General features: G+C 54.1%; 9 protein-coding genes across 9 annotated transcripts; 5 read left to right on the top strand and 4 right to left on the bottom strand.

Annotated features, from left to right (window-relative positions):
- Positions 1–1,084: 1,084 nt before the first annotated feature.
- Positions 1,085–3,058, bottom strand: BBBOND_0107359 (hypothetical protein, conserved; the record flags this gene model as incomplete). The annotated part of the gene is made up of 5 exons (XM_012911167.1): positions 1,085–1,965; positions 2,170–2,294; positions 2,332–2,521; positions 2,557–2,810; positions 2,949–3,058. 5 exons carry the CDS (start codon positions 3,056–3,058, stop codon positions 1,085–1,087), a joined length of 1,560 nt encoding a protein of 519 aa, XP_012766621.1.
- A 278-nt stretch (positions 3,059–3,336) lies between these two features.
- On the bottom strand, positions 3,337–4,116 carry BBBOND_0107358 (hypothetical protein, conserved; the record flags this gene model as incomplete). The annotated part of the gene is made up of 2 exons (XM_012911166.1): positions 3,337–3,564; positions 3,808–4,116. 2 exons carry the CDS (start codon positions 4,114–4,116, stop codon positions 3,337–3,339), a joined length of 537 nt encoding a protein of 178 aa, XP_012766620.1.
- A 983-nt stretch (positions 4,117–5,099) lies between these two features.
- BBBOND_0107357 (hypothetical protein, conserved) lies at positions 5,100–6,248 on the top strand (the record flags this gene model as incomplete). Its single annotated transcript, XM_012911165.1, has 1 exon — positions 5,100–6,248. The coding sequence occupies one exon, from the start codon at positions 5,100–5,102 to the stop codon at positions 6,246–6,248; it is 1,149 nt and encodes a 382-aa protein (XP_012766619.1).
- Positions 6,249–6,505: 257 nt separating this feature from the next.
- BBBOND_0107356 (hypothetical protein, conserved) lies at positions 6,506–8,056 on the bottom strand (the record flags this gene model as incomplete). The annotated part of the gene is made up of 1 exon (XM_012911164.1): positions 6,506–8,056. The coding sequence occupies one exon, from the start codon at positions 8,054–8,056 to the stop codon at positions 6,506–6,508; it is 1,551 nt and encodes a 516-aa protein (XP_012766618.1).
- A 244-nt stretch (positions 8,057–8,300) lies between these two features.
- BBBOND_0107355 (hypothetical protein, conserved) lies at positions 8,301–9,434 on the top strand (the record flags this gene model as incomplete). Its single annotated transcript, XM_012911163.1, has 1 exon — positions 8,301–9,434. One exon carries the CDS (start codon positions 8,301–8,303, stop codon positions 9,432–9,434), a length of 1,134 nt encoding a protein of 377 aa, XP_012766617.1.
- Positions 9,435–9,536: 102 nt separating this feature from the next.
- BBBOND_0107354 (hypothetical protein, conserved) lies at positions 9,537–10,699 on the top strand (the record flags this gene model as incomplete). Its single annotated transcript, XM_012911162.1, has 5 exons — positions 9,537–9,696; positions 9,731–9,829; positions 10,043–10,184; positions 10,220–10,507; positions 10,543–10,699. 5 exons carry the CDS (start codon positions 9,537–9,539, stop codon positions 10,697–10,699), a joined length of 846 nt encoding a protein of 281 aa, XP_012766616.1.
- Positions 10,700–11,022: 323 nt separating this feature from the next.
- On the top strand, positions 11,023–11,911 carry BBBOND_0107353 (hypothetical protein, conserved; the record flags this gene model as incomplete). The annotated part of the gene is made up of 3 exons (XM_012911161.1): positions 11,023–11,490; positions 11,527–11,740; positions 11,778–11,911. The coding sequence occupies 3 exons, from the start codon at positions 11,023–11,025 to the stop codon at positions 11,909–11,911; spliced, it is 816 nt and encodes a 271-aa protein (XP_012766615.1).
- A 60-nt stretch (positions 11,912–11,971) lies between these two features.
- BBBOND_0107352 (hypothetical protein, conserved) lies at positions 11,972–12,597 on the bottom strand (the record flags this gene model as incomplete). The annotated part of the gene is made up of 2 exons (XM_012911160.1): positions 11,972–12,033; positions 12,210–12,597. 2 exons carry the CDS (start codon positions 12,595–12,597, stop codon positions 11,972–11,974), a joined length of 450 nt encoding a protein of 149 aa, XP_012766614.1.
- A 1,065-nt stretch (positions 12,598–13,662) lies between these two features.
- BBBOND_0107351 (hypothetical protein, conserved) lies at positions 13,663–14,201 on the top strand (the record flags this gene model as incomplete). The annotated part of the gene is made up of 3 exons (XM_012911159.1): positions 13,663–13,778; positions 13,916–13,985; positions 14,103–14,201. The coding sequence occupies 3 exons, from the start codon at positions 13,663–13,665 to the stop codon at positions 14,199–14,201; spliced, it is 285 nt and encodes a 94-aa protein (XP_012766613.1).
- Positions 14,202–16,201: the final 2,000 nt, after the last annotated feature.

Below are 16,201 nucleotides of genomic sequence, written 5' to 3'. Positions count from 1 at the left end.
GTCGGAGAAAGCGGAGGCTGCGCAGAGGCAGCGTGATATCTACGGTTACCTCAACGGCGACGTCGAGCATTACTCCATCCGAGATTCGGATGATGGCGGCGCGCAGCCTAACTCGACGGGGTCCATGGGCAGCACTGGCAGCGATTCCAAGGTGCAACCCTTTTTTGCAGCGTCGGTGCCCAACCAGCATCACAGCGCGTCAGTGCAACCGCCGTGGAGCAAACTGGGTGAGTCCACAATGCCTAGTCGACACGATGTAACAGAACCGGCTGACTCGGGAGTGAGTCCGGAGGTATCAGGCCAGATGGATGCCAAAGGTGGCACGGCGCAATACGCGCCCCAGTTCCCGACTGGGCAACTCTTTGGCTGGCAGGGCAACCTTACGGAGCACATGAAACAACTCAATGAGTTCTACATGGCCAATGCGCAAGAAAGTGACGAAGTAGAAGATCCGCCGCTGCTAGAGGAGCTAGGAATCGATCTGGAGGACATTATGAGGCACATCAACTGCGTCCTGTTGTTTAAGAGGTGGGTGTCGCCCGGGCCGCTTATATTGATGGCAGCTGCGGAAACGGGGAACTGCAGTACGGCGACTTCACGGGGCCGCTGATGATCCTGCTGTTGTTCGGCTTGTCGATGCTGGTCTCCTGCAACCTGAACTTCAGCCTCGTGTACGCCATCGAGGTGCTCGGGACGGGGAGCATGTACCTGCTTTTCAACATGCTCAGCCAAGACGTTTACGTCGACATGGCGAAGACGGCGATCATTCTGGGCTACTCGTTGCTCCCCATCTGCCTCGCGCCGATCATCTGGATCTTTTCGCGCTTTGCCAAGCCCGTTGCCGTGATCCTCGTCTACCTCTGCGTCGCGTGGAGCACCTCCACCGCCTCGCGCCTCTTCACTCAGGTTGGTTTGCGTGCCGTTGCACGTAACGTGCTTGCAGGAGCTGAACATGGGAAGCCGGAAATACCTGGTCGTCTACCCAACGCTGATATACTACCTGTTCTTCGCGCATGTCGCCATGAGCTAGGTGAACTGCACATATAGTACCGTCGGAACATTATAATTTTATGTTTGCTGCGTGTTAACTCAGCGAATCACGTCCTTCGAGCTCTTGATTGCGGAGACGATGAACCCGCAGCACGGGCGGACGTCCGGCGTCATTAGCGGCCGCGTCCTCAGCGGCAGCATCTGCGGAACCAATTAACGTTTGAGGGCGCGAACGCACCTGGTACTGCCGAATGAACATTTCGTCGAACTTTACGTTGACATATTCGTCACTCAGCGTAAGGCTCGCCTGCAACTCGGCCATTGGCTGGTACTGCTGGCCGAAGACGACCAGCCGACCCCCCATCTCTAGGTACATGTCGGCAGCCGCCTTCATCTTTCGGGTGTACTCGGCGACGACCCTGTTCAGCTTGTCGCACTTGTTGAACGCGATGTTGCCGATGATGACCTGGCAGCCGCTGACCTCGTCTCTTGACGGGTTGTGGAGTGGGTATATCCCAGGCAGCGTCACCCTCTTCTTTTTCGGATCTGACGCGAGATTAACACATATTGATGCGTGCATACCGCGTAAGGTGTCGTCTGAGTTGTATTCAGCGACACAGGTCCGTTTCCCGGAGCCCTCCAACTGAGATCCGTCCTGGGCATCGCACGAAATGACCTCGTCACCGTTGTCCTTCGGAACAGATTCACCGTTTTCCGAGACTTCCTGCACGCTCGGCGGGCATGTGCCTTCGGTTTCGTCCGCCATTTTCGTATCGGGACGCGAAGCCATGACGGCGTCAGCACCAGCGGTACCATGTGCGCCGCCCGCCGTTTCATCCAGCTCAACAGCGTCGCCGCTGTCGATGTATCGATCCATGTCGATAGAGAATATGTTATCGAAGTACTTGATACCGAGCTCGTGAACGATCTTGTCGCTGACACCCTTAGAAACCAGGCGATATATTTTTCCAGAACCTAGAGTCGTCTGTTAACGGGACATACGATTGATGTGGGTGGGTATGACGGAATTTATAACATCAATTCATAAAATGCAGTGCTACGATACGTGGCAAATTAGGGCGATTTAGATGAAACTCGTGAGAGCATCATAAATGGAAAACGAATAACTGTTGATACGTTGTCATGTATGGTGCGTATCCACCGCAATCTGTAACCTACCAGCCAGCCTCTGCGATATTGCCCCGGTGATGAGTCCAAGTGCGTGGTCGAGCACCATGACCTTGTGCCCGTACCGTATGTCGGCCAGGTACAGCATCATGCCCAGGTTCGCGAAGTTGAGGAACCTACGTCGTGAATGGTGCGTATAAGGCTTAAACCCACCCTATTTTGTGCGGGAAGGAGTTGAAGTAGCAGTCGCAGACGTTGTACAGGTCGCACGGCCTGACGTAAAACAGCTTCGTGTGACGTGCCTCCTTGCGCTGTATGTACTTTTCCTGCGCCATTCGGTTTTTCTTCGCAAACGTCTCGGAGTTGTCCACAATCGTCTCGATGACCTCGTGCGACGTTTTGTCTGGCGGGGATTGGACTGCGGCCACGTAAGCCTACCTTTTTTGAGCTGCTGGATCTGGTCGTAGGTCAGCTTCTGGGCGGTATTGTCGTCATTGATGTCGCGGTTGTTGGTGACCGACTCCGGCTGGTCCTCGTTGTAGTCCTCTCGGACGCGGTGGCGATACTGCATGTACTGCGGATCGTTGCGGCGGATCTTGCTCCAGCAGCCAGTCTCCTTGGTGAAAATGTCGCCGTAGGAGCATCCTATCAGCATATCGAGTGGGAAGGTGTCCTTGCAGATTTTAATGGTCCTGCGACAGCGTCATGTTTGTGACTAAGAGAAGTCGTTGCGCCGAGCGCCACGGAATGGAATCCAAGCGGTACTTATGACCTCTCCAAGACCGCAAGGTGTGGCAGTAACAGTTTACTTATTTGACCGTTCAACTTACTTCCCAGGTTCTATTCTGGCGGTGAAACCGCCCTTATTGTGGATCATGAGGATGACAGTGTCGTTCGCCGCTAGGGGCTTAGACAGGTCGTGACAAAACTCTGACTTCATTTTGGGTCACATTGAAAGCGAGTCTCTTCTGAGCGCCAAGCGACGTGGATGTGTAGCCACATAACACAGTAGACACGCGTCGAACGGCAACGTCGTTTAGGGTTTATTCACGATGCAAATACCGATAACGACATTATAGTAAGCGATATATGGTCGGCTGTGTTTGAAGCAGGCGCGTTTGGGTGTACGGACGGCCGTCACCTCTCACAGCCATAGGGCGTGTTCGTGTATACGCCACATCTGTGTGAGGGAAGAGCTGTGACCTCGCTGCCCGACGGTCACCTCTTTCCACGCTTCTGGGAACGCTTTTGCGCCCTAATGTCCTTCCTCATCTGGTCGAGCTGCGACACCTTGGTGTAATCACGCTTGCGGAACTCGGGCAACAGCTCCCTGGTGACAGCGATCCCCATGGCGTTCGCCGTGCCGATGATGCGCTTGCATATGACGTACAGCGGCACTCCGATGAGGGGAGGGTCCATGCTTTTGCACTTCGCGATGTGGTACACCTGAAGTATGATTAGGATGGCGTAACACACCAGTCAAAATTCAGGCGGCATTGCACAGCTCACATGCAGTGGAATTGGTGAACTGATTCCAAGTAGAATCACGAAATGCATCGTAGGAGATGGCGTATGGCATGTTGACGAACACAATCACATTTGCCTGCTGCGCCAGGTAATGTGCTGACGAGTTGGCACTGTACAGGCATCCACGAACGCTAGTTGCCACTGACTCAGTGACCAACATACCTCTTTGAGCGTGACATTACCAACAATCTCATGCTTGGGCTTCGGGGACCCCATGGGGACCCTTGCGATTCTGCGCAGGAACCACTGCGACCCCGGTGTCCTGAGGGAGAACTTGTAGGTGGAGTTCGATATGGTATATATTAAGACCTGAATCGGGACGTTCGACCGTATCGCTTGGGTGCGCTCGTTAAATTTTTTGCAAAAGTCCGTCATGTTGATTCCCAGGGGACCCAACGCCTGGCCGATGGACGGGGACGGCTTAGCCACCGCAGCGGGCACAATCAGCCTGTAGCGCCCCAAGTACCTCATCCTCGGTCACCGATGTACCGCAAACACGGTGTGTCTACTAGGGATAATGCGTTTCCGAAAGCAGAGTTCCAGTCCGTTGCTAAAAGCAGTGGTCGAACTCACTGCCCGGCGTGGACGACTGGTTCGTACTGCTGCGCCATAATGCCACGTTAGATATCACGTTCAACACATTCGCCCATGCCGCTGCGATAGACTGCTCGTAAACGCCGTTGCCGCTGCTTAATTAGACTATCAAAGGAGTTGTTGATTTTACCGACACACCCTAAAACAGGCACATGTCGCAGTAACGTGGCTTATTTTGCTGTATTTCAACGACTACGGTCGTGCGATCTGCGTTTTTTCATTCTTCTGAGGTTTCGTGCGAGCAGCGGATTACTTGACGCACGACGCCACACAGCAGAGGCAACGTCGCCGATGGCGCGGTCAATCACAGTGAATGTTGACGCAGTGTCACATGGCGCTATTTTATGTGGCGTTGTGGCACTTTCTGTCGTCGAGGGATGCGGTCACGGACGATGATCGTTCCTGTATGTAACCTTCTGTGTTAGGAGCTTCCCCCGGACCGTCGTAGACCCTCATATTTTACAGCAGGTACGTCGAAATTATCTTTGAAGTGGTTCGTGAGTATATGCGGTATATGCGGTCAAATTGTGTGACAGTTTGTGACTGTATAAGTCTCAGCTCTTCCTTCGGTTTATGCGCCTTCCATCGTTCGGTTGGCGAATCCGATAGTTGCGTTGTTAATTCCGAGATGGTTGGCTGGGTTTTAAGCGGTTTCGGCGTTGTGAACAGTCTCAGTTATCCTAAATGTACTGGACCATTACTGCTGGGTCGGTACCCGTTGTCATGTTATACATCTTTCAAGAGTGTTAGCGTAGCGATCTCAACGTCCTAAGGCGTTATATATAGTTAATGTGAGATCAGCTGGATCATTTAACGCAGATATTCATCGGGAGGGCGCGGCAGAAGATAAACTCGCAAGGATGTCGACACTTCCGTGCGTTATCATTGACACTGGGTCGCTGTACCTGAAAGCGGGACTCAGCGACCAGAGCGAGCCTCAGGTGCATGAGCAAAGCGTGTATGGAGAGGTGAAGAAGAAGTACAAGAATGAACTGCCCGACGAGCGACTGTACGGCAACGATTGCATGAAGCAGATGGGCTACATGTCCATCACGCCGATAGTGGACCACGGGCACATTTACGATTACGATGCGGCAATCGGGCTGTGGAAACACACGTTTGACGCCCTGGGAATGACGTCACAGGGGAACTCCGTGCTGCTGACGGAGCCCGTTCTCTGCTCGCCAGAACACCACCAGAAGACGGGGGAAATTTTCCTGGAGCAGCTGGGCGTGGACGATATACACATGTCGATATCCGGGCTGCTGGCGATGTACGGTGCCGGCAAGACGTCGGGTATAGTGGTGGACATCGGCGACGGGATGGTGCAGGTGGTCCCCATGGAGGAGGGCCACCTCCAGAAGAGCGCGATCCGCCGCGAGGACTTCGGCGGCATGGAGCTGACCATGTACATGCAGCGGCTCCTGTGCGAGTTGGGGTACCCCATGACCTCCAGGGAGGACTTCGCCACCTGCCGCAGGATGAAGGAGCAGCTGTGCTTCTGCTCCCTCGACCCCCGCACGGACGAAAACAAGGTGGCTGAACTAGAACAGGAATACGTGCTCCCCGACGGACAGACGCTCAGGGATGGCGAAACGAACACTATAAACATCTCTGTCGAGCGCTTCTACGTCTGTGAAGCGCTCTTCAACCCCAAGATTATGGGATTGAACCACGTGGGCCTCGCCAACCTGGTCTGGGAGTCGATCCAGAACTCGGGATTGACACAGCGCAGGCTGCTCATGGAGAATATATACCTGTGTGGCGCCAGCTCGCAGTTCGAGAATCTGCACGAGCGCCTCAAGTTCGAGCTGCAGAACATGGCACAGCCGGGAACCAGGCAGTGCATCGCCGTTTACACTTCACGCGACCAGCACTTGCTCAGCTGGAAGGGCGCCTGCTTCCTGGGCGCACCTGAAGTCCGCAACACGTACAAGGAGCTCTGGGTCACGAAGGCGGATTACGAGGAGGAAGGGGCGCGCGCCTTCCAGAGGCAGGTCATCAAGTGACCTGTGCAAGCACAGTGCCGTGTATATTAGGAACTGCACGTGCTTGTGTGTCGATCCCAGTCGACGCGCGTTGCGCCGGCGCACTCCAAAACGCAGATGTTTTCAATTCTAAACTGTCACTTGCAGCAAAAAGAGGGTAACAATTGTCTTAAGCACGCCACGGGCGACTCAATAGAATTGTAGACGCATTAATATGTACGTGTGACGTACGAAAAGTGTACGAAACGGTGCATTCCGCCGAGAGCTGGGCGACGGCACTAGTTCTTTAGGAAGACGCTGCTGCGCACGGAACCCCTGGAGCGCTTGGAGCTGCTGTACGACTCCCGCAACTGCATGTCGGCGCCGCGGTTGTGTTTCTCGATGAGACGCTGCACAAGCAGCGGGGTACGGCAGCTTGGCGTCTTGGACATCGGGGTCCGGGCCGATGTCGAGTTGTACTTTTTGCGCAGTTGCTCGGCGAGTTCCTCCCGCGGAATGGGCTTGGGCACCGCGTATTCATGCGGGTCGCCCGGCGCGGTGAGCGGCGTGTGCACGAAATTGAACTTGGACATCTGCTCGTGGTCCACCAGCTCCTTGCACTCACGGAAGCCGAACTGCGTGATGAGGTCGTTCACCTTTCCGTGATAGGTGTCCTTCACCTTCTCCAGGCGCCGGGCCTTCTGCTTCGAATCGAGCTCGGCCAGGCGCACCTCGTAGTCGGGCGGCATGTAGGTGTTGGCGCTGCGGATGAGCGGAGCTTGCGACTTCTCGGCGGTCCTGCCTTCGCTCTGGTTGAAGAACAGCGCGTTGCGGCTGACGGCCCTGTTGGAGAGCACGTTAGAGTCCGGGATGCCGAGGTTGGTTTTCTGCTGGGTGTCGGCAAGGGCCAGGTTGTGTTTCTTTTCGCCCTCCTCCATCCAACGGCTCCGGGCGTTGTTGCGGATGATGGTTTGCTCCATCAGCCTGCCGAAGCTCCGGTTGTCCTCGGAGGTGAAGATGCGGCTGAACTGGTCGAGTTTCAGCCCGCCCTTGCCGATGTTGATGGAGACGCTTTCGTTGCCGAGCGTTTTGAGGTTGACGTTCATTTCCTGGCCGCTTTCGTGTTCTTCCAGCCTCTTCCTGACAACTGCGGCCGTGGCGGTGTCGCCCCTGGCCTCTGCTTCCAGCAGCACGTTCGTCATGCGAAGTTTCACGACGTCGGGAAAGTAGTCGCGCTCGATGATCGTCTCCAGGCAGCCGACGTAGTCCTCCTCCTTCAGCTCTTTCAGCTTGTAGTTGGCCCTGATCCGCTCCAGCACGTCCTGGTAAGGCACGATGGGGTCTTTCACGACAGTCGAAACCGCATTGGCACGCCAGTCCTGGCGGCATGCCGCCGTACGCTTCAGCGTATCCTTGGCGCGAACGGGCAGGGCCGATTTATGCACCGACAGAGCTTCCGCGCCACTGGTGTAACTGCTAGCAGCGACGGATGCGATGTCGACGTTTGGGTCCAGTATCGTGTTTGCGAAGGTACCGTCTGCAGAGGCAGCCTGGGAGCCTGGCTGATATTCGTCCCCAGCGGTTGCCGAAGTTGCAGATTTTTCATCATTTTCAGGCGAATGCGGTTCACAATCACCTGCTGCATCGCCAGGTGCCAGTGTTGGATCCGTTTGCTGTTGGTTGTTTCCCCGATTCCGCCGCAAAGGTCGGTGGGCGGCGTTATAGCGGCTGAAGGCCGATAGTTCGCCCAGCGACACCGTCGTTACATTGTGGCGCTCATCTGCCGCCTCGGGGCTTGCGATATGCGATGAAGGGGCGCCCTCCGGGCACCCGGGCTGCTGCTCCGACATTGCGGCGGCACGCTCGTCCTACAGGCGGCCGAGGATAACGGACGTCACATTACATAGGTTACACATGCCATCTTAGGCAATCAAAAAATGTGCTGCGACGATGTGGATTGTCTGGCCCCAACGTGACCGCGCCGCCGGGTGGAGAGCGCTGAGCAGTTAATAGTATCAGTGACGTGGTCTATCTTCCACTTTTCGCGCCAGCAAATAGTTGTTTCCGAGGCAAACTAAATCAAGTGTGGCAACGATGTATACCTCGGCCTTCGACAGCCACTACGCCGACCTCTACGGCAAGCGCTGGGCAGCGCTGTCGCGGTGCCTTCGGCGCGCGCCGACGGCCGTTGCCGTGATTCCGCCCTTCTTCGAGCAGATACCCGACCAATCGGAGCTTGATCAGTGCAGCGCCCCGGAGGTTTCGGTGGAAGACCTGCAGGGAAGCAGCTACTACCGTAGGACCGTCCTCCCCTTCTGCTACGAACAGCGGACTTTCGACAGCAGGACGAAGTCCGACCCCAGCCCCTCGGAGTTGACTCTGTACGCCAAGAAGGCGATCTTCAACGCAAATAACTTCGTAGTCAAGGCGGAAGACTGTGTTTATTACATGGACGTCGGGCTCTGCTTCGCGTGCCACTGCCTCGGAGTGGCGCCTGGCGACAGGGTGTTTGACATGTTCGCACACGGCGGAGGCCACAGCCTCATCTTTGCGTCCCTTATGTTCAGCCAGGGCGAATCGCACACGGGTATCTCTGGAGAAGGACGCAGCACGCTCGAGATGGTGGAGCTCATTAACCAGGCGAGGGAGGCCAAGCAGCGCTATGCCGAGACATCGCTGCTGGTGTGCGGGGAGACCCGGCGAAGCGTTCACCAGACAACGGAGGACATTTTGAAAAAGTATTTGCCGAAGCGGCTGTTGGACGCGGCGAGCGTCCAGACAGTACACCACCACGCCGATCACCAGAAAATAAGGCGGTACGGGTTGTTCGATCGCATCTTCGTGCGAGTGCCGCAGTCGGCGGACACCGCCGACCCCAACACCTGGAGCAAGCGAGGCCTTAAGGCCAGCTCGGCGAGGGCGCTCGGCGCCTTGAACTGCGCTGCCAAGCTACTGAAGCCCGGGGGCACCATTGTCTACTGCAGCCATTCGCTGGATCCCATGGAGAACGAACTGATCGTACACACCGTGCTGGCTTCCATACCGGAACTGCGTAGCGAGCCTATAGACGCGCAGTCGTTGACGGATCAGCTTCGCACGTCGCTCGCCTGGGAGACGGAGCTGCCGAGCGCCCTGCCGACAAGTGAAACGCGCAAGTATGGATGCGCCTTCATGCCTGACACATCACCCTGCGGGCCACTATACATTTGTAAACTGGTGTTTAATTAGCCTTTGGGGCGCTAATCCGTAGCCGCGGCCACCCCAGTGTGGAAGGCACGCGAGGCTGGCGTATGCGCGCACACCGCAATTCCATCGCTGTCTTACGACGACATGGGTATCGCGATACGCTGGCAGGAGCTGAGATGGAGATCCTCGCTGCGCTCCATAACGAACCTTCTTAAATACCACACGGCGCTCGTCCTGTCGGTCATCCTGGCCAAGCTCTGCGTCACCTACGCCTCGAAAGCCTTCTACTCGAGCGTATACACAGGTATTTTGGAGGAATCCGTTTGCAACCTTTTCAGAGTCGGGGTTGCTGGCCATATACCGACCATGCGCTGCAGCGTTGTCGTCGTATTTGGCGCTGCTCGCCATGTTCATGGCGCGCCAGGCGTCTTTCAGAGGTACGTACGCTTTGAAGTTGCTATATAACGGGTGATGTAACGGTCGGTGTGCGTTTGTGTTAACGCTCGAGTCTGTGTATGGGTGGATCCACGGATAACAATCGTTCTGTGCATAAATCTCGAATATTGTTGATCTGCCTAGTTTTAAGCGTTGATACTACGCGTAGTGCGGCAAATTCGTGCTCTTAATAAGCGCTTCTAATGGATATGCAGCATCCACTAAAACTGGCGTTTACACCGAGGTCCTCGGGTTGCTGAACGTCGTAATCACCATCTTGTGCATCGCCGTGATCGCGAACGTTGTTTTCCGAGTCTACATCTCCGGGCTGTACCTGGTAACTGTAGTATGCGTCGCGTAAGTTCATGCTGATGCGTTGCCATCGTCGCCAGGGTGCTCTACCAGCTGCGGGTCCGCCGGCAACGGCTGGATGTGATGCGGTCGCTGGACAAGGAATGCATAGCGGCTCCACACATTCGGACGTTCGTCACGCTCAGCATATTCCATGTGGCAGCGTCGTACGCGGTCGCCGTCGTGATCGGCATCGTCGCACGGGTGTGCGCTACCGTCTGGGAATATGCGCACTTAGCTCCGACGCCGGACTGGAACATCTCCGGTGTGTTGGATACAGCTATGACCGTATTTCCCGGCATCAGGGCGTACACCGGTAACTTTTATGGGTGAGTTCGCGGATGTTAATGGACACAGCCATCAGGGTGGAATGCGTCTGCATTCTTTCCGCGGCGACGTGGACGATCGCACTGACCGACGCGTTCTACGAGTACCTGAACCGACAGCTCTCCCACATGGTTGGTTGTGCTTCATGCGCACATAGGGGGGCGCCCGCACGGCGGCGCCCCCAATTCATGTAGTCGTGCTATCGTGTTCGTGCTGGTGGGAAATCGGGATACACATATTAAGGTGTGTAACTACTATTTGCCATTTTGGGCATGTCCATACGGGTTATTTGGGGGCCGGGATACCGCCGCCGCCAGGTCGAAGTCTGGTAAAAAAAATGCAGACGAAACTCTCGGCCACCGATGCCCTTGGATCCCCGCCGATCTTGAGTGTTCGATGAGCGTTTTGTAATACCCGTATTCGGCGTTTGCGCCGTCAATGTCCCTAACCGGCGTGTAAAAGCCCGCAGGACCAGATTATCGCAAACGGAGTGGAGGAGTTCCCATCGCACGGCTCAATGAGCTACAACGACGAGCTTGTGCTGGCGCGCGCATTCTTGAATTACTCTCGTGGAGTCAGCATGACTCTAGACGGCGTGAGAAACAAATACGAGTCGAACGGCAACGCCATGCACGTGTCCTTCCCAGACGATCCGCGACGATGCCCCATGGTGCCCTTCGTAGGCATTCCGCAGGCCTCCGCAAGCGGGATTGAGGTGAAGCGCCGACGCTACCAGGTGGACGCAGTGGTATTCCGCATGCTCATCGAGTCGAGCGGGCGACTGTTTTCGTCTTACGTCGAATCATTCATGGAGTGCCTCGTGGAGGCGGAGGGCCATATAGTTGCATTGACCAGCAAGCACGAGAACACCAAAGACCTGCGAATCGACCTAAACCGCGACTCGGACGCGTGTACCGCGTGCAGCGGCTGGCTGGAGTTCCTGCTGGGCGGATTCTGGGGTTTCCGCCCCAAGGTGCCGCACAAGGTTAGCTAATGGCACGAAACCTCATCACCACCGCAGACCACTGACACCATCGCCCTCGCCGTTGTATACATGCGCGGACTCGCCAGCTGGCTCTGCATCGCCAACATGCTGGGGTACACCGACACCCACATCCAACAGGTGGCCAAGGAATTCGTTGCCCAGTGCGTCTCGCTTTCGAAAGCTGTCGGAACCGTACGCCGGTATTCCATGCCGACGCACTTCTCCAACACGCTCGACATAGTGACCTATGGTGGGTGATATCCGGCAAAAGAAAAAAAATGCTGCAGTGATCAATGTCTCATTAAAACAGATGAGCGTCTATGCGGACGCGATGCTCTACTCGACGTTCGACGTAGACTTCGACACATTCCGCCTCCTCGAGAAGATTTACAAACCGGGGGTAAAATCCACTGCGGAATGACGAAAAATGCGATGTGTGGCCGGCAGGTGGCCGGCAGTGCCCAAGTGATGCCGAAGGCGTCTACCATGCGGAGCTGTTTTCCTCCTTGCGCCGGTGGTTCATATTGTAGAAACCGCGGTCATCTGCGACAAAATGAACTTACTGTGAATGCACATTCCACCTCATGAAGTTAGACATCCAGGCACCACGTGACGGCGTGTTAAGAGACACGACGAAAAACGTCAACCACCGCAGCGCAATTAGGCAGCTTTTGCACAAATTAGTACGAGTTAACGCCGATTTGGGGATACCCACTTACCATCTCTCTTGGAATTCATGGGAAACGAGTTGCTTCCGCTGCCCCGAAGCGAGCCCGACGAGCACCGCCAGCTGAAATCCTCGTGGGACTCGCTCTCAAATCTGTCCTTACGTCCGTTACCCTTTTTCTGATTTCGCGACATCCTGCGATTGAAGCCGTCGCGCGAGTCTCCCAGGTCATCGGCGAGGAAGTCAGCACGGTGGCACTCCACGACCTTCGGCTGGCGCTCCGGCGCCGGCGCGCTCCACTGACGGGCCTTTATCGACGGCTCCTTCAGGTGCGTTGGTTTCACAGTAACCTCAAGGGCGCCGTCGAGGTCGGAATCCGAGTTGTCCAGTTCGTCCGCCCAGCGGAGCGAAGGGTCATGCGTTGCGTCACTCGCGCACATGGTGGAGCACCTCAGAACCCTAGTTGCGTTGTCAGGCAGTAGGCACGCCCCCGGTGTGACGAATGGAACGGCCTAGAGCGCCAGCAGGGCCCGAAACGGCGGCTCTTATCCGCCACGGCCCTTAACGCGGCAATCGCGATTCGCAGTGGTACCTACAGCTTAGACTATCTCATGCGCCAAGGCACGAGATTCCCAGATGTACTGATCGGAAAACAAGTTTTCACCCGCTCTCCAAATCCTCAGCGTGGCATAAAGAGACGAGACCTTGCAGCCTAAATGCGTAGAGAACAAGATGACGGATTCCGCGTTGTACTTGTAGCGTTAGGGGTGTTCCTTTAAAAAGCGTACGTATCCAAATAAAAACAGTAAAATATTATAGGTAATAACCATCCCCCGCCACTGCTTGAAGTCAATGCAGGCCCCACCCAAGCACGGTCAAAGTGCTGCCACACCCATGTCCGAAGCCTTTTGCGCCGAAGGCAATCACCAGCCGAACGGGAAACGCCTAAATTCTAAAATTCTCCGGGAGTTCCGTATTTTGACGCCGGACAGTTGAGGAAGTCACACCGGTACTGGAGATTCCATTTACGGAAAGACAAAACACGACACAACGGGTGATATGGCGCAACGGAATCCCCGAGTAGTCGGCACTGTTTTTATTACACGCGACTATAGAAAATCGATTGTGGATTTTGCGAGGAGCCAACGCGCGCCGGGGACCACATGTTAATGTGTGTCGAGCACCGTGTGTCACACCGAGTCACGTATGCGACTATTTTCCCGCTTCACTTCAATTCACTCTACTCTTTCCAAGCGTCTTTGGGTCCGTGGAGTACGTGCCTATAGCGGTATTTGTGTTTTAATGCACCGCGATGTCGTGACTATGGCGCGTCTCGCACCGTGATTAGTTGTGCCTTACGCACCGATGATTCTGTAACTCTCGACTTCCCAGCAAAAATACGGCTCTTTCCGTGTATTTGTACTGATCGCTGACTGGGAGGTTGCGCCCTGATTAGGCCCTGGCCTGACGAGGCACACTTAATTTTACTTCTTCAGTGTCCAACCATGTCGATAGCAGCTGTTGCGAAAACGTGGTCAGATTTTAAGCAGAGAAAAGTGAACGATATTTGGACAATACTGCTTTCCAGGGTGTTCACGGAACCTAACGTATTCTACGCATCGTGAGTTACCTGAATGACGTTGCATTGTATGGTATACGGTTGTCTTTTGTTCCGTAGATATATGTTATAGAGTGGAAGGTTGGTTGTAGTTTTATGGTCTCCATGAATTCCGAGAGGCAGAAGCATATCACCCGCAGGTCAACGCTTGTTTTTACACTTCTGTTCTTACTCATATTCGCATATTATAAGCTTCGTGGTCTGGCAAAGGTACGATATAGGCACAATAAGCTATGTATGGTTATTGTATTTTGGTTAAACGCGTGATCGGCCTAGGCCAGCGGCTCTGCCGCGTATGCACCTTTACCGGACCTAACGTGTCTGCAGGATTACCACAACATTGTGATGATCAAAAGGAATTTGGAGGCCATTGCGAAGAGCCGCTTGAAGCGCTATCTTCTGCAATCGGCACAGTTCTACTATTAACGTGGCACCATATATGTGGCCTGGGAAATGGTACATCAGGACTTCGGAGAACTGATGTAGAAGTTATCCGTTGGGGCGTCTACGCAGCATACGTACAATGAGTTGTCTTTCTGGTCATATTGAATTGTATGTCGGCACGTAATCGCAAAATGTCCGTCAGTGTAGGCCATAATTCACGTGCAAGGCCATGGCCACCTGAAACCTCTACCTCGTCACAGCATTAAACGTACATCCCACGTTCCATTCACCGTTAAGTGACGCTATGCGTTGCTTGGGGAAATCGGTATAAAACGGTAATGATGCGGTTATGAAGCTGACGCAGGGAGAGCAGAAGATACCGGGGAATTAAGAAAGCGAACCGAGGCAGCGTTGCGGTTGTAAGGTGAATTTTTAATGAGAGCGATCCAAAGCATTGTAATAAAAGAAATTGTAAACGATGCAACACGAGGTGTACAAAGGCGCCGTCACGTGTACGCTATCGTTGTAGCTGTGGATGACGATGCAAAGGCGTGATGTCGGTGCTGTCCTTTGTGTGGTGACAAATGCGCACAAGGGTCCTGCGACGGCTACGTCATCGGCAGAAGTGGAGGGGATTACAAAGGCCACGGGAAGGTAAAATACGGCAAATTAGTCAAGTGCGACAAGCCAAAAGGAGACGAATGTGGATGCGGCATGTGCATCCGTCTAGAATAATATGCTAACGGGAATTGCGTTAGTAAATGCATAAAATGTGGTACTCCATGTAGTAAACATAGAAATATGCGCAAGGCTGTAGTTTGAGCTCCCCTGCTCGTAATAATAGTAGCCATCATCGTAATGTGATCGCTGTATCCCGATAAAGCGCGAAAAGTGATTCATACAATACGACATCAATTTACATAATACCCGGATAATTACAGTAGAAGAGCGATGTTTCGGATTGCTAGGCGGAATCCACGAGTACCCAGATTTTCATCGCCCCTCCGAGGCCCCGTAGGAAGGCGTGTTGTAGCTTCCCCAAGTGGACGTAGAATGTTAACATATTAGAAACAAAGTAACTTCAATGTAGCAGGGTTATCTGGCGCCTTCCATGGCATCCCACAGTTTTGCGCTTCACCGCTTTTCATATTTGTGCTACGCCAATAGTACATAACGCCTACAATAATGTTTGTGGACTGATACCCTCCACACCATCTCTCCACATTGCTTCAACGTTGGAATCGCCATTTGCAGCATTGTTATGTAATCATGGCGCTTTACAGCGTATACGTTCCACTGGCGTCTGATAACATATCTCCGCACCGACCGGTTACGCAGGAAACAACAGATGGGTGAACGAGCCCGTCCTGTTCATTGCCTGGTTACTATCGAAGCTCACATCGGTGAGGTGTTCAATCTCACGCGATGGAGCACGTTGTTGGTTAGCTGATTGGATATAATGCATCATAACATGTAAATGTAACAGTAGAACCATGAAGGCCAGTGCTCGACGATACGCCGATGTATGCCGAGATTGCTTGAGAGATAACGCACATGTTGCAATATTCTGATGCTAGTCACAGCACAAGTACTACTGCAACACATATGTGCTTGTTATTTATCGCGTAGCCAAGTCACATGGTGGCTTTCTTAATGCTTCCTGCGCAGGGCAGTCACCGGAGCTTCTCGCCACCGCTGGAGGAACATGGGATTACGTGCTGTGCCACAACATATTTCATATTTATATTATGTAGAATACCCGAGTTTCTATCTACGCCTGCCGGAAGTTGTGCTGGCGCAGTGATGCTGTTGGCGGGGTATCCCGCAACGACGATCATCTCAGTGGTCGACAAATTTTGCGCCACATGGATTTACATACCGAATTCAATTAAAATGAAGTAATAGAGCGGTGTCGCTCACCGCCCAGGATATCGCAATGATCAGCTCCACGCTCAACCTTCCTTGCGCCATGGCCGTCGTTTTTTACACGAGATTAACTCAATTGAGCGGAAGATGTGAGGAAAATGAGTGAAGGAAAAGGG

Source organism: Babesia bigemina (genome assembly GCF_000981445.1).
Source record: "Babesia bigemina genome assembly Bbig001, chromosome : I".
Taxonomy (NCBI): domain Eukaryota; phylum Apicomplexa; class Aconoidasida; order Piroplasmida; family Babesiidae; genus Babesia; species Babesia bigemina.
The sequence above is the reverse complement of the archived record's forward strand: the minus strand, read 5'-3'. Positions and strand labels throughout refer to the sequence as shown.